Genomic DNA, 17,056 nt, shown 5'->3' on the forward strand with positions numbered 1-17,056 from the left:
GCAGCCAGAATGCTCCTTGGAAGCAAGAATGGCCAGACTTCATCTCACCTATTTTGGTCATGTTGTAAGAAGGGACCATTCCCTGGAGAAGGATGTTATGCTTGGTAGGGTGAAGGGTCAACGAAAGAGGGGGAGGCCTTCAACGAGATGGATTGACACAGTGGCTGCAATGATAGGCTCAAGTGTAGCAGGGATTGTGGGGCTGGCACGGGATTGGGCAGTGTTTCGTTCTGCTGTGCATGGGATTGCTATGAGTTGGAAAGAACTCCACGGCACTTAACAACAACAACAACAAACTAGGAGGAGTTTCAGGCTTGCATGCTTCTTGCTAGTTTTCCCTGCTGCCTTCTCCCTGCCTTCCCTTGTCATTGGGGGATCCTCAAGAATACTTAGATACAGTCAGTATGTTTTTGTTTATTTAAGCAAATTAGGATCATGATGATAGGTGTGATAACAAAAGTCAGAAGTTCAGGAGGTAGCTGCATACATTAGGGCACAAAGTTTGGAAATGTTGAGTTTGGATTATCAACTGGATGGGCAAGTAGGTGAGATCCAGCAGGAGGCACTTAGAGACCAAGCCAGGGACCAAATGTTTGAGGATGTCTGCAGAAAAGGACTGGGTGACACCTACCCTATGGAGATGCACCCCTTGGAGCAATTGGCTATGGGGCACCAGAAGGGCACTACTCACAGGGAGGGAAATCTGGACAGACAGGAGTGCATAGTTAAGAAGGGCACAGAGACAGCAGGTCACAGGAAAGAGAGAGGAGGAAAGCAGGTTAGGATTGGGGATGGTAGTTGGAGTGTGAAATCAAGTGTACACAAACAGTTGAATGTAAAACAAATTCTACTCTGTAAACTTGCACCTAAAGCACAATTAAAAAAAAAAAAATATGTATGAAAAAAGAAAGAAATGGATTTGGTGAAAGGCATATATGGATGAAAATGTCAAAGGACAGTGTGGACATTCAATCTCAGCTAATGGAATGATTAAATTTAGAGTTACTGAATTCCTCCAGATTCTGTGTCAACCACTTTATAAAACCCATCAAGTCTATTCAGACTCAAAACAACCCAATAGGACAGAATAGAACTGTAAATCTTTACAGAAATAGACTGCCTTATCTTTGCTCCATGTAACAGCAAAAAAAAAGAAAAAAGAAGAAGAAGAAAAAAAAAAGTACTGTCGTCAAGTCATTTCTGACTCATAGTGACCCATCCTTGGGTCTCCAAAGCAGTATCTCCATGGAAGTAGATTGCCAAATCCTCCTTCCAAGGAGTAGCTTGTGGGTTTGAACTCCCAGCCTTCTGATTAACAGTTAAATGCCTTAGGCACTATGCCACCAGAGCAGGTGGGTTAAAACCACTGGCCTTTCAGTTAGCAGCTAAGTGCTTGACCATTGGGGCACCAGAGCCCTTATCCACTTTATAGCCAGAATCTATTTAACTTTAGCTTTGGAAACATTATTAAGAAAGACCATTACTAGAAAGGATATTATGGTTGGTAAAGTGGAGGGTCAGGGAAACTAAGAGAAACCTTCCATAACATGAATGGATACAATAGCAGTAGCAGTGGACTCCAGCATACCAAGGATCATAAAAATGCCCCAGTACCAGGCAATGTCTGTTTCTGTTAAACATAAAGTTACTTTGAGCTTCCAAACTGAGACAGACTAGGAAAAGGATGGGGCCATTCATTTCTGAAAAGATTGGCTGTTGGAAACCTTACACAAATATCAGTGACATACTCTGATATATTACTGGAGAACTTTATTATTAGCTGTGAAACGTTGTCTGATATAGTGCTAGATGATGAGCCCTTGAGGTTGGAAGGCACTCAAAATGACTGGGGAAGAGCTGCTCCTCCAAAGTAGAGTTGACCTTAATAACATGGATGGAGTAAATCTTTCAGGACCTTCATTTGCTGATGGGGCATGACTCAAAATGGGAAAAAAAAAAAAAAAAACCCAGCTGCAAACATTCATTAATAATTGGAACATGGAATGTACAAATAATGACTTTAGGAAAACCAGATGTTGTAAAAAATGAAATGGAGCATATACAGATCAATATCCTAGGCATTAGTGAGTTGAAATGCACTGGTTTTGGCCATTTTGAATCAGACAAACATATGGCCTACTATGCCAGGGATGACAAATTGAAGAGGAATGACATTGTATTCATTGCCAAAAAGAATGTCGAAAGATCTATTCTGCAGTACAATGTTATAGGTGATAGGATAATACTCATAGGATAATGATAAGTAGGCAAAAAGAGACTGCTTCTTACTATTATTATTCAAATTTATGCACCAATTTTAATTTAAAGCCAAATGTTAAAGAAACTGAAGATTATTTTTTTTACCAACTTCTGCAGTCTGAAATTAACCAAACATGCAATCAAGATGTATTGATTATTACTGCTCTTTGGAATGAAAAAGTTGGAAACAAATATGAATCATCCATAAACTATAACCAAACTCACTGCTGTCGAATTGGATCCAACTCATAGTGATCCCTCATTTGATTTTTGAGGTGGTATCACTATGGAAGTAGATTTCCAATCTTCCTACTGAGAAGTAGCTGGTGGATTAGAACCACCAGGCTTCTGTTTAGCAGTCAACTGCCTTAGGCACTATGTCACTAGATTTCATAGAAGAATCATCAGTAGGGGGAAAATATGGCTTTGGTGGTAGTAATGATGCCAGAGATCTCATGGTAGAATTTCACAAGACCAACAACTTACTCATTGCTAACACTTTTTCCAACAACATAAATGGCAGCTATACATGTGGACCTTGCCAGATGGAATACATAGGAATCAGATCAACTACATGTGTGGAAAGAGGTGATGGAGAAGCCCAATATCTTCAGTCAAAACAAAGCCAGGAGTTGACTGAAACAGACCACCACTTGTTCATATGAAAGTTTAAGCTGAAGCTGAAGACAATTAGCACAAGTCCATGAGATCCAAAATATAACCTTAATCATAGCACACCTGAATTTAGAGACCATACCAAGAATATATTTGACACACTGAACAACAAATACTAAAGACCAGACAAGTTGTGGTTTGACATCAAGAACATCATACATGAAGAAAGTGAAAGGTCATTAAAAGTACAGGAAAGGAAGAAAAGACTAAAATGAATGTAAGAAGAGACTCTGAAACTTGCTCTTGAACAGAGAGTAGCTAAAGTGATCGGGAGAAATGACAAAATAAAGAGCTGAACAAAAGATTTTTCAAAGGGAGCTCAAGAAAATAAAATTCTATAATGAAATGTGCAAAGACCTGGAATTAGAAAACCAAAAGGGAAGGACACACTCAGCATTTCTCAAACTGGAAGAACTGAAGAAATAACTCAAACCCTGAGTTACAATACTGAAAGATTCTATGGGCAAAATATTGATGATGCAGGAAACATCAAAAGAAGATGGAAGGAATACACAGAGTCACAGTACAAAAAAGAACTGGTTGATATTCACCTATTTCAAGAGGTGGCATATAATCAAGAACAAATGGTGTTAAAGGAAGAAGTCAAAGCTTCACTGAAGGAATTGGTGAAAAAACCCCAGGAATTAACAGAACACCCACCGAGATGTTTCAACAAATGGGTGCATTTCTGGAGGTGCTTACTAGTTTATGCCAAGAAATTTGGAAGGTAGCTACCTGGCCAACTGACTGGAAGAGATCAATATTTGTGCCCATTGCAAAGAAAAGTTATCCCACAGAATGTGGAAATTATTGGAAAATATTAATTTCACATGTAAGTAAAATTTTTCTGAGAATAAATCAATAACGATTGTAACTGTATATTGACAGGGAACTTCCATAAATGCAAGCTGGATTCAGAAGAAGGCATGGGTTAAGAGACAGCATTGCTGGTCAGTCAGGGTCTTGATTGAAAGCAAAGAATACCAGAAAGATGACTACCTATGTTTTATTGACTATGCACAGGCATTTGACTGTGTGGATCATAAATTACATTGTGAAGAGTGGGAATTACAAAATACTTAATTTTGCTCATAAGGAACTTGTACATAGACCAAGAGGCTATTGTTCAACCAGAACAAGGGGATATTGCATGGTTTAAAATCAGGAAGGGAGTGTGATAGGGTTGTATCCTTTCACCATATTTATTCAATATGTATGCTGAGCAAATAATAAGAGAAGCTGGATTATGTGAAGAATGAGGCATCAGGATTAGAGTAAAACTTGTTAACAACTTGTGATATTCAGATGACACAACCTTGATTGCTGAAAGTGACGATGACTTGAAATATTTATTGATGAAGATCAAAGACTACAGTCTTCAGAATGGATTACAACTCAGCATAAAGAAAAAAAAAATCTTCCCAACTGTACCAATAGGCAACATCATGATAAATGGGAAACGATTCAAAGTTTTAGGGGATTTCATTTTACTTTGATCTGCAATCAACATCTGTGGAAGCAACAGTCAAGAAATCAGACATCTTTTTGCACTGGGCAATTCTGCTGCAAAAGACCTCTTAAAAGTGCTGAAGAGCAAAGCTGTCACTTTGAAGACTAAGGTGTGTCCAACCCAAGCCATAGTATTTTCAATTGCCTCATAGGCATGCGAAAGCTGGATAAAGAATAAGAAAGCCTGAAGAAGAGTTGATGCCTTTGAATTGTTGTTTTGGCAAAGAACACTGAAAATACCATGGACTGATAGAAGAAAGAACAAGTTTGTCCTTGAAGAAGTGCAGCCAGAATGCTCTTTGGAAAGCTAGAATGGCCAGAGTTCATCTCACCTACTTTGGTCATGTTATCAGAAGGGACTATTCCCTGGAGAAGGATATAATGCTTGGTAAATTAGAGGATCAGCAACAAAAGAATGACTGTCAAAAAGATGTACTGTCACAGTGGCTGCAACAATGGGCTCATGTATAGCAGGTACTATGAGGATAGTGCCCGACTGGGCAGTGTTTCTTTCTGGGGTCACTATGAGTCGGAGCTGACCTGACGGCACCTAAGAACAGCAACCGTATTATGAGTCAGTCTATTTGACAGCAATTAGTAATTATTATTATTGTTGTTGTTAGCTGTGTTAGAGTCAGCTATGGACTCATGGTGACTCCATATGTTACCCTGAGCTAGCCCAAGTACAGAGAGGTTAGGTCTCATACCTGTGTCACAGAACTAGCCCCAAGGTTTGTCTAGGGTGGAGCTTCTGCTCTCAGAGTCTATGGTTGGGCCCTTAACTATGGCACTGTGCTGACTCAGGGTTCGGGCTCTTCTGGTATTTAATTTATCCAAATTACCCCTATTCTAGTTCTCTGTCCAATGTTTATTTTAAGCATGATCTTCCTAGCATTACAAGACAATCCTTGCCAAAGTTCCAGGTACAGCTCGGGGCTTCCATGTCTCCAACCTACCTCCTCTCCCTTTGTCTCTGTTAGCTTCTCTTCATCCTCTCACTTTTGCTATATTTGGAATTTAACAAACTGAGGTTGAATTTATGCTTTTAGCAATAATCAAATGCTGACTTCAAGCAAGTTATTAAAACTAACTGCTTTTGATAGCATGGTGTATCATAGCACATGTACAGCACACAATCAGTGGGGATTTTCACATATAAGGTCCTACCTACCTTCAATAAACTGTAAGCAGCATGAATTTATTGGCTTTGAATTTCTAAGATGCAAGAAATCATGCACGTGAATTATATTGGACACACGTATTTCTGACAAAGCCTCTTGATTGATCCCCTCCTGTGTGCTCCTGACTGTGGATGTGAGATCCTCTTCCAGAACATAATTGTCCTGGGATGCATGACCAAATGGGATTCATCTTTGTATCCTATGAGCTTCCTGATCACAAGCTTGCCAAGGATGAAGTAGCCTTGGAATTATGCCAATTAAATGAATGTGTGTGTATCTCTTTGGTGTCCATCATTACAATGATTTGTTTGGGTAATAAAAAGAGGAAAGAAAGAAATGTGATGTGGAAAGGAACAAATTAACACTAAATTCTTTTTTACTTGCTAAAAGGTATTTTTGATGCTTTTGCAAGATTCCAAAAAGAAATCCCAGTGTGCCTCGGGAGCCATGTTAGAGCCACAGCACCACGAGACTCTGAGACAGCTGCCTGACTACTGTAAGTACAGAATGAGTTTGGGTATTTCTGTTCCAGGGACAAGGAATGTCATCATTTCTCATTCAAAAACTCTATGTTTAAAAAGTTGGATAGAAAGAGATTTAGGAGGGTGTGAGTATAAATTGACAGAAAGGTTACAGTTCAGATGTTGAAAGCTTAGTTTCACTGCAGCTTGTGTGGGATAACTGTGCATTTATGGTACAGCTTTCTCTATTCTTCAGAATGTAATTTCTTATTATATAAGAAATATCTTGATATATAAAAATAGGGTAATGAAATAGTTCCTATTCTTTTACCTTCTTCACAAACAAACTAAACCAACCTACATTCATTGCATGACTAGTCCACGCAGCCATTTTGCTGGTGAAAAGGTTTACTCAGTGAAAAGGCTAGATGTGGTCCTGGCTTGATGTGGGCCTTACCTTCATAGAGTTTTGATTTATTCATACCATATGTGACCTTGGCTTCGTGTGCAGACCCCCAGAAGTAGGTATTAACTGGAAAGAATTTGGGAAGAATCCAAATTTAGCTTCCAGGTGCACGACTGTGGATTTCTTCAGTTACATCTATCTAATCCATGCATGTTTATAAGCAATGACTCACCAAGGAGCACTAGTTGGCTCAGGGGTTGCGTAAATCTCAATGCCTTCCCTCAGAACAGTCAGTCCATTAGAGACACAAACCCATGAATAAAAAACTAAATTAAAATGTTTTTAACAGATATTTGCCAAATTACATTCTCACCAGCAATGTGCAAGGGTTCAATTACTCCAACACTAAGTATGGGCAGTTTTTTTGTTTTTTTTTAATCAACAAAAAACAAAACAAAACAAAACAACAAATATATATATGGAGGATTGGTGGCACAGAGCCTAGGGAATTTGACTGCTAACCTTCCAAGGAAGGAAGGTGGGCCAATCTACTTCCATAAAGTTTTACAGCCTTGGAAACCCAATGGGGGTCACTACGAGTTGGAATCAACTCAATGGTAGTGAGTTTGGTTTAGTTGTATATGTATGTATATGTGTATATATGTGTGTGTATGTGTACACACAAACACATTTATTGCCATTATCATAAGTATGCAGTGGTTTTTCATTGTACTTTTGATTTGTACTTCCCTAATGATTAATTATGTTGAACACATCATATTTTTCTTTAATAGTTTTATTGAGATTTAATTTTTTTTTATGGTGCCCAATTTATCTATCATTTCTTTTGTTACTGATGCTTTTGGTATCATATCTAGAAACTGTGCCTAATACAAGAACATAAAGTTTTACACCTATCTTTTCTTTGAAGCGTTTTGAGTTTTGGCTTGTTCAATTAGTTCTTTGATATATTTTGAGTTAATTTTTGCATATGGTGTGAGGTAGTAGTCCAATTTCATATTTTTGTATGTGGATACCAGCTGTCCCTGCACCCTTTGTTGAAAAGACTATCCTTTCCCCATTTAGTTGTCATGCAATCTTTTTGACTCTGAATGTAAAGGTTTACTTCTGAGCTCTCAATTCTATTCCATTGGTACATGTGTGTATTCTTGCCAGTACAACACTGACAGTTTCTCTGTAGTAAGTAGGTTTTAGAACCAGAAAGTGTGGACCCTGTAACTTTGTTCTTTCTCAAGATTGTTTTAGCTATTCTGGGTCCTTGGAGTATACAGTAAGTTTTGGGATCAACTTGTCAATATATGTGAAATAACCCACTTGAGATTTTTATAGGATTGACTTGAATCTGTATATTATTTTGGAGAATATTATCATATTAATAATATTTAGTCTCTGTTTCATGAAAAAAATTAATTTTATATTTATTTAGGCCATCCTTATATTTTTTCAACAACATTTTGCCACTTTCAGAGTATAAGTTTTATAGTTCTTTATTTAAATTTATTCCTAAATATGTTACTAGTTTTGGGACTACTGTGCATATAATTATATTAATTTCATTAATTTTATTTCATAATTGCTGCTGTGTAGATATATAGTTGATTTTTACATATTAAGCTTGTGTCATAGAACCTTGCTAAACTCATTTATTCTAATTTTTTTTTAAAGTGAAATACAGTGATTTTCTATACACAGGATCATGTTGTTTGCAAATATAGTTTTACAGTTTCCTTTCCAATATGGAAGTCTGTCTCTTTTTGACTAGTTCCCCTAACTAAAATCCCACTACAATGTTCAATAGCAGTGGTGAAAGCAGATTTCATTATTTTTTTTCTTACCTTAAGGGAAAAGAATGAAGTCTTCATCATTAAGTATAATATTAGCTTTGAGTTTTTCATAAATGCTCTTTCCCATATTTCTTTTTCTTCCTAGTTTTTCTTTAATGTTTTTATCATGAAAGGACTTTATATTTTTTGTCAAATGTTTTTTCTGCATTTTTCATGATGATCTGTTTCTCTTGTCTTTTATTTATTGATGTGACTTTTAAAACAACCTTCCTTTCAGGGGATATATGCCACTTGGTCATGGCATACAATCCTTTTTATATATTACTGAGATGATATGCTAGCATTTTCTTGAGGATTTTTGTAACTATTATTTGAAGAAGTACTGACTAATAGTTTTCTTTTCTTACAAAGTCTTTGTTTGGTGTTGGAATCATGATAATACTGGCCCCATTAGATGAGTTCTGAAGTATTTCCTCCTCTTCTATTTTTTGGAAGCATTTGTGAAGAATTGGTATTAATTCATCTTTCAGTGTTTTCTAGAATTTACCAGATAATCATGTGGATCTGGATATTTCTTTGTTGAGAGATTTGTGATTACTGCTTTACTATTTTTTATTTGTTGTAGGTCTATTCAGATTGCTTATTTCTCCTTGATTAAATTTCAGAATTTTTTTTGTGTCTTCTAAGAATTTGTCCATATCATGTAAGAGGTCTAATATATATTGGCAGGTCATAGTATTCCTTCATAATTCTTTTATTTCTCTAAAATTGGTACTAATATTCTCCCTTTTACTTCTGATTCTAGTAATTTGAATCCTCTTACTTTTCTTTTATTCTTGGTCAGTCTAGCTAAATGTCTATCAATTTTCTTAATCTTTATAAAGAATCAGCTTTTCATTTCATTTATTTCCTCTATTGTTCTTTCTTCTTTAGTTCATTAAATCAACTATAGTCTTTATTATTTCACTTCTTTATGCTTGCTTTAGATTGAATTTGTTTCTTTTCCAATGTCTTAAAGTGGAAGATTAGGTTATTGACTTGAATTTTTTCTCATTATTAAAAAAAAAAAAATGGAGAAAAGACAAGCTAATAGAAGATTTCAAAGAGCAACTCAAGAAGACAAAGTCAATTATTATAATGAAATATCCAAAGACCTGGAGTTAGAAAACCAAAAGGGAAGAACACACTTGGCATTTCTCAAGCTGTAAGAACTGAAGAAATAATTCCAGCCTCGAGTTGCAATATTGAAAGGTTCTATGAGCAAAATATTGAATAATGCGGGAAATATCAAAAGAAGATGGAAGGAATACACAGTCACTGTACCAAAAAGAATTGGTCAATGTTCATCTATTTCAGGAGGTAGCATATGACCAAGAACCAATGGTATTGAAGAAAGAAGTTCAACCTGCACTGAAGGAAGTGGCAAAGAACAAGCCTCCAGGAATTTCTGGAATACCCATTGAGATGTTTCAACAAATGGATGCTGTGCCAAGAAATTTGGAAGACAGCTACCTGGGCAACTGACTGAAAAAGATCCATATTTGTACCCATTCCAAAGAAAGGTGATCCCACAGAATGTGGAAATTATAGGACAATGTCATTAATATCACATGCAAGTAAAATCTTCCTGAGATAATTCAAAAATGGTTGTAGCAGTAATATTGACAGAGAACTTCCAGAAAAGTAAGCTGAATTCAGAAAAGTGTGGAATGAGGGATATCATTGATGATGTCAGATGGATCTTGGCTGAAAGCAGTGAATACCAAGATGATGTTTATTTGTGTTTTATTGATAGTGCAAAAGCGTTCAATTGTGTGGGACTTAACAAATTATGGATAACATTGAAAAGAATGGAAATTCCAGAACACTTAATTGTGCTCATCAGGAAACTGTACGTAGACCAGGAGGTTGTCATTAGAACAGATATCGCATGGTTTAAAATCAGTAAGAATTTGTCAGGGTTGTATCCTTTCTCCATGTTTATTCAATCTGTATGCTGAGAAAATAATCTGAGAAGCTGAACTATATGAAGAAGAGCATGGCATCAGGATTGGAGGAAGACTCATTAACAACCTGTGATACATAGATGACACAACTTTGCTCGTTGAAAGTGAGGATGACTCAAAGCACTCACTGATGAAAATTAAAGACGTCAGTCTGCAGTATGAATTACATCTCACCATAAAGAAAACAAAAATCCTCACAACTAGACCAATAAGAAGCTTTCCTCACAACTGGACCCATAAGCAGCATCACAATAAGTGGAGAAAAAAAATTGAAGTTGTTACAGATTTTGTATTACTTGGTTCCACTATCAACACCCATGGAAGCAGAAGTCAAGAAGTCAGATGGTGTAATGCACTGGGCAAATCTGCTGCAAAAGACCTCTTTAAAGTGCTGAAGAGCACCATAGTCTCCTTGAAGATGAAGATGTGCCTAACCCAAGCCATGGTATTTTCAATCACCTCATATGCATGTGAGAGCTGGACAATGAACAAGGAAGACTGAAGAAGAGTTGATAATTTTGAGTTGTGGTGTGGAGAATACTGAAAGTACTATGGACTTTCAAAAAAGTAACAAATCTGTCCTTGAAGAAGTGGAGCCAGAATGTTCCTTGGAAGTGAGAATGGCCAGACTTTGTCTCACTTACTTTGGTCATGTTGTCAGAAGGGACCATTCCTTGGAGAAGGATATCAAACTTGGAAAAGTGGAGGTTCAGCTAAAATAGGAAAGGCCCCCAATGAAATGGATTGACACAGTGGCTGCAATGATGGACTCAGGTATAGCAAGGATTGTGAGGCTGGCACAGGACTAGGCAGTGTTTCATTCTGTTGTACATAGGGTTGCTATGAGTTGGAGTCACCTTGATGGTACCTAACAACAAGAACGTTTCTGAGGAACTGTCACACTGTTTTCCACAATAGTTATACTGTTTTAGATTCTCACCCACAGTGGATAAGAGTTCCAATTTGGCCATGTCCTTGATAACATTTTGTTATTTTCTGTTTTCCTTCCTTTCTTTCTTTCTTTTTTAAAATTTATCTCAGCCATCCTAGTGGGAGTGAAATCGTACCTTATTTTGATTTTGATTTGCATCTTTCTGATGGCTAATAATGTTGAACATCTTTTTTTTTTTTTAATTGTGATTTGAGTGAAAATTTACAGAGAAAATTCACTTCCATATACCAGTACACATGCACTTTGTCTCATGACATTGACTACAATTTGCCACAAAATAACAGCTCCTCTCCCAATTCCTTCTGATAGTTACCCCTTCCCTGTGTCCATCCCTTCATGCACTCTTGCCCCCTGAGTTGTCTCCCTGTGCATAAACAGCTCTTCTTTCTCTCATGATTGTTCTCTTCAAAGAGTGTTCAACTCATCTTCCTGTCTTTTGTTTGGCTGGAAGCCACAAATGTGGGTTCAATTCCAGACCTGAAGAGCAGCTAGAGGCCATAGTCTCAGTGGTTCCTCCAGGCTCCACCAGTCCAGCAAACCTGGTTCCCCCTCCTTTTTTTTTTTCCAAATGATTTTAAGTTGTGTTCCACATTGTTCTCCCTCTCTATCCAGAGTCTCCTACATAGATCCCCCTCTAAGTGGTTGACAGTGGTAGCTGGGCACCATCTAGTTCTTCTGGTCTCATACTCATATAGGCTGCAGATCACATGTTGTATCAGTAGCTAGGACTAATTGTTTCCATGAATCTTTGGTTTTCTTCATTCTTCTTTACTCTAGATGAGGAGAGACCCATTGTTGCATCTAGATATTTGCTTGCAAATATTGAGCATCTTTTCATGTGTCTGGTGGCAATTTGAACATCCTCATTGGTGAAATATCTATTCAAATCCTTTTTCCAAGTTATGATTGGGTTGTCTTTTTGTTTTTAATTTGTCAAAGTTATATATGTATTTGAGTTATTAGATTCTTATCAGATACATGATTTCCAAAAATATTCTCTCAGTCAGTAGCTTGTCTTTACAATTTTTCTGAAAAATCTTTGCGGTCCCATTTATTTATTTGGTCTTTTGTTATGTTTTTGGATTATCCATTGTAAAAAGCTAGGCCTGATAGTGCTGTGCCTGTATTTTCTTCTAAGTATTTCATGGTTTTAGTTTGCACATTTAGGTTTTTGATCTATTTTGAATAAATTTTTGTGTATAATGTGAGTCATAGGCGTGTTTCACTCTTCTGCTTTTGAAATCCAATTTTCCCAAAACTATTTATTGAAGAAACTCTTCTTTCTCCATTGAATGGTCTTAATGCTTTCATGAAAAATCAATAGACCAGGAATTCTGTCAAGATGGTGGAAGAGGCAGACAAGCTACCCTCTGCAATAAAGCAATGAGAAACAAATTGAAACCCATACAGAACATGAATCTGGAACATTGAGCTTTGAAGGCAAAGATAAAGAAGTGGATTAAATACCAACTATTTGAAAAACCTGAATGAAAACAGTGAGTAAGGAGGCAAACAGAGCTGCAGACTGTTAGCTGCACTTAGGGCACAGCCATTTTGAAAATATTCCAGTAACAACATAAGAGTCACCTTGACTTACTAAAGACTGCATGGGCAAGGATTGTGTTGGTCCTTAACAACCTGAAAGGAAAACAGTGAAGAAGGAGACAAACAAACCTGTGGACTACACTGGCTGTCGTGAGGGCACAGCCATTTTGAAATAATCACAAGCTGTGGGTGAGACTGTTTTGAATATATGCAAGTGGTGTTCTTCCTAGACTACAATATAAGAGTGGGCCCCACTTACTGAAGACAGGATGGGCAGCTGCACTGGAGAATAATGACTGGAAAGGTGCAACATTTCTCTTGTTATTCTTATATCCCACACACTCTTGGTGAACAGATGTGTGGCTGTCTCCCGCCTCCACCCAACTTTTAACCATCAGGAATTCCATCCTCGTCTATGCCCTGACAAAGCCTGGGCACCATGCCCCACCCCACCCAGTTTTTGTTTGTGTTTTTAAATTATTCTTTTTATATTAATCCTTTCTTCCTTTTTATGTTATTTATTTATCTCTTTTCTTAACCTGTTTTTTTTTCCTCTTCCCTTTTTCTGGTTCCTTTCTTTTTATTTCTTTTGGTTCTTCCCATCCTTTGTTTTTCCTTTTGTAGTTTTTCCATTACTTCTTTACTCTTCTTTTGCTCTTGCTTTTTTTCCTCACATTCTTCCTTCCCTAAACATTGTGGCTTTTTTTCCTCTCATTATTTTTCTTTTATCCTTTTCAAATCTATTTTGAAATTTTTTCTGCTTATTTATTGCTCTTTCTCTCTCTCTCTCTTTGTGATTGTTCCTGTTTGTTTTTGTGGTTTGAATTTATGTTTTTTGCTTTTATTTTTTTGGGGGGTATTTTTAAAAATTTATTTGTATATTTTTTCTTTTTGTCTGAGTGGAAGAAAGGATCTATTCCAACACAATCAAACAAGAACTGAAACTGAAGCCCTCCCCATGAGTGAGGGCTACCACTTGCTTTTGCACCAACTGACAAACAATAGACAGTGGCCAATACTAGCTCAACTCATTCTCAACTGCTCCTTTTGAACAGCTAACAGAGATTGTGCACACAGTCTCATTCTCTTTCACACATTAAACATGAAAATAACACCACCACAATGTCTTGGTGGCAACAGATATCACAGATCACACAAAGAAGCAAGATGAAGTGATAGAAACAAGGGACCAGGATACAAACCTAGAAAACATCCCTGGGGAAGAACAGCATTGGAACTCCATAATAAGGAATTCAAAAGAATTATATTTGGGCACCTTCAATGGATGGAGAGATAGATCATGCAAAACACTGATAAGAGCAAGGAAAACCCTGACAAAATTAAGGAAAACACAGACAAAACTAGAACAGTTTAGGAAAACAATACAAGAACAAAATGACAAAATAAGTGAAAAAATTAGAGAGATTACAAAAACAACAAACAGAAGTCCAGAAGATTAATACTAAGATTTCAGAAATAGATAACACATTGAATGGGTAAAGGAGTAGATGGATTAACAAAAGACAGAATTAATGAGATTGAAGCAAATACCTCAACACTACTGTATAGAGATCAATCAGACCAAAGATCAAATCAAAATTTAGATTGTTCCACATCCTACTTTGGCAAGTAGTGACTGAGATCTTAAAAGCTAGCAAGCAAGAGGCCATCTAGGTGCATTGATGGGTCTCTCCTTGTCCAGAGCAAAGAACAATGAAGAAAACCAAAGACACATGAAAACAACGCAATTCTCAGCCTATACGACTATGAGACAAGAAGAACTAGATGGTACCCACTACATTGTCAACAACTCAGAGGGGGATCTATGTAGCAGATCCTGGGTAGAGTGGGAGAACAATGTGGAACTAAACTCAAAATCATAAAAAAGAAAAAGGACCAGTTTTGCTGGTCTGATAGAGCCTGAGGGAACTCCTGAGACTATGGCCCCTAACCGCTCTTCAGGTCTGGAATTGAACTCACTCTCATGGCTTCTAGCTGAACAAAAGAAAGGCACATGAGAGGAACATTTACATTAGGTAGATGCACTCCTTGGAGAGATCAATCATAGGAGAATAGAAGGGCTGGGTCTGCACAGGGAGACAGTTTGGGGGGCAGGAGGTCACAGGAGGGAAGGACACAGGGAGGAGGTAACTATGGGGAGGAAGTGGGAAGAGAGCTGCTGCATTGTGGGAGATTGCAGTCAATGTCATGAGACAAAGTGTATGTGAACTGCTGTATAGAAAATGAATTTTCTCTGTAAACTTTCACCCAAATAACAATAAAAATTAAAAAAAAAAAAAAATAGAAAGCCTAAGATAAATATGGGACACACTCAAGAGGAATAATAGACATGTAATTAAAATTCCAGAACAGGAAGACCCAGATAAAACCACAGAGAAAATTGTCAAAGATCCATTGGAAGAGAATTTCTCTAATATGATGAAAGAGAATATATCCATTCAAAAAATCCAATTAACCCCATACATTATAGACCCCTAAAAGAAAATCTCCAAAGGCATATCATAATCAAGCTCACCAAAATGAAAGGTAAAGAAAGAATCCTGAAAGCAACATGGGAAAAATGAACAGTTAACTATAAAGAGTAACCAATAAGACTAAGCTGATTTCTCAGCAGAAACAATGCAGGCAAGAAGGCAATAGGATGACATATATAGAACTCTGAAAGAAAAAAATTCTCTAACCAAGAAATATATGCCTAATACAATTGTCTCCCATATAAAATTTGAGGGATAGGAGATTTACAGATAAGCAGAAATTAAGGGAATTTGTTAAAACCAGACCAACTTTACAAAAGATCTTAAATGGAGTCCTTCCAGCAGAGAACCAACAACAACAAACAACAACTGATGATTAACATACATGATAACATAAGCCAGAAACCAACCCAGAAATAGAAGTATCCAAAGTAAAATAAGCTCGCAAGACTGTAAACAGGGAACCAGAGACATTGATTGCTAAATGAGGACAACTACAAACCAAAGAGAGAAAGTAAATAGTGTAGTTACAGAATTTTTAAATGTGAGGAATAAAAACAATTGTGACATAGAACAGACTGTTTTAAACTTAGGAAGAAAATGTTAAATCATAGTGTAGTCTCAAAGAAAAATAATAAATGCTTGCATCAAAATAAGGAAGGAGACAAGCACAAATATTCAACAAACACTGTAAGAATGGCAATGTAGGAGATGATAATGTGATATATAAACAAAATGAGCTCAGCACAGAAAACTATATGGAACAAAGAAATCAGCAACACCATTAAAAAACACATAAGGAAATGACATAAATAAATTCATACTTGTCAATAACTACATTGAATGTCAATGGATTAAATACATCATTCAAGAGATGGAGAGTTGAAGACTGAATAAGAAAACATGATTCATTAATATACTTACTGTCTAGGAGAGACTTACCTTAGACACAAAGACAAAAATAGACTGAAAATCAAAGGTTGGAAAGAGATATACCAAGCAAATGGCAACCAAAAAAGAGCAGGAGTAGCAATATTAATTTCTGACAAAATAGACTTTAAGTCAAAAACAATCATAAGAGACAAGGAAGAACATTATGTAATGATTAAAGGATCAATTGAACAAGAGGACATATTTGCATAATAAATATCTAGGCACACAATGAGAATCCCCAAAATACATAAATCAGACTTTAATTGAATTGAAAAGACAAACAGTTGACTCCACAGTAATAGTAGGGGACTTTAATATACCACTTTCAATAAGAGATAGAACAACTGGAAAGAAATGCAACAAAGATGCAGAAGAACTTAACAATACAACCAACCAAACTGACTTTATAGACATCTACAGAGCACTCCACCCAACAACAGCACAATATACATTCTTTTCCAGCACACATGGAACATTCTCTAGGATAGACTATATGTTAGGTCACAAAGCAAGCATTGACAAATTAAAAAACATTAGAATACTGCAAAGCATTTTTCAGTTGACAATGCTATAAAATTAGAAGTCAACACTAGGAAGACCAATGGAAAAAGCAAACTCATGGAAACTAAGTAACACCTTCCTTAAAAATGACTGGGTGTACCCAAAGCAATCTATACATTCAATGCAATCCCAATCCATATCTCATCAACATTGTTTAGGGATATGGAAAAACCAATCACAAACTTTATATGGAAAGGAAAGAGACCTTGGATAAGCAAAGCACTATTGAAGAAGAAAAACAAAGTAGGAGGTCTCACATTGCCAGATC

At 36.7% G+C, this 17,056-nt stretch overlaps 1 protein-coding gene across 1 annotated transcript in view; it reads left to right on the forward strand.

Moving 5' to 3' along the window:
• Positions 1 to 17,056, forward strand: part of ABCA13 (ATP binding cassette subfamily A member 13) — an 888,443-nt gene that overhangs the window by 420,563 nt on the left and 450,824 nt on the right. Inside the window, 1 exon segment of the mRNA XM_007944147.1 lies at positions 6,015 to 6,124. Coding sequence (XP_007942338.1) covers positions 6,015 to 6,124 — 110 coding nt within the window.

The sequence above is a fragment of the Orycteropus afer genome, unplaced genomic scaffold, assembly GCF_000298275.1.
Source record: "Orycteropus afer afer isolate SDZICR_OR568_19922 unplaced genomic scaffold, OryAfe1.0 scaffold00121, whole genome shotgun sequence".
Taxonomy (NCBI): Eukaryota; Metazoa; Chordata; class Mammalia; order Tubulidentata; family Orycteropodidae; genus Orycteropus; species Orycteropus afer.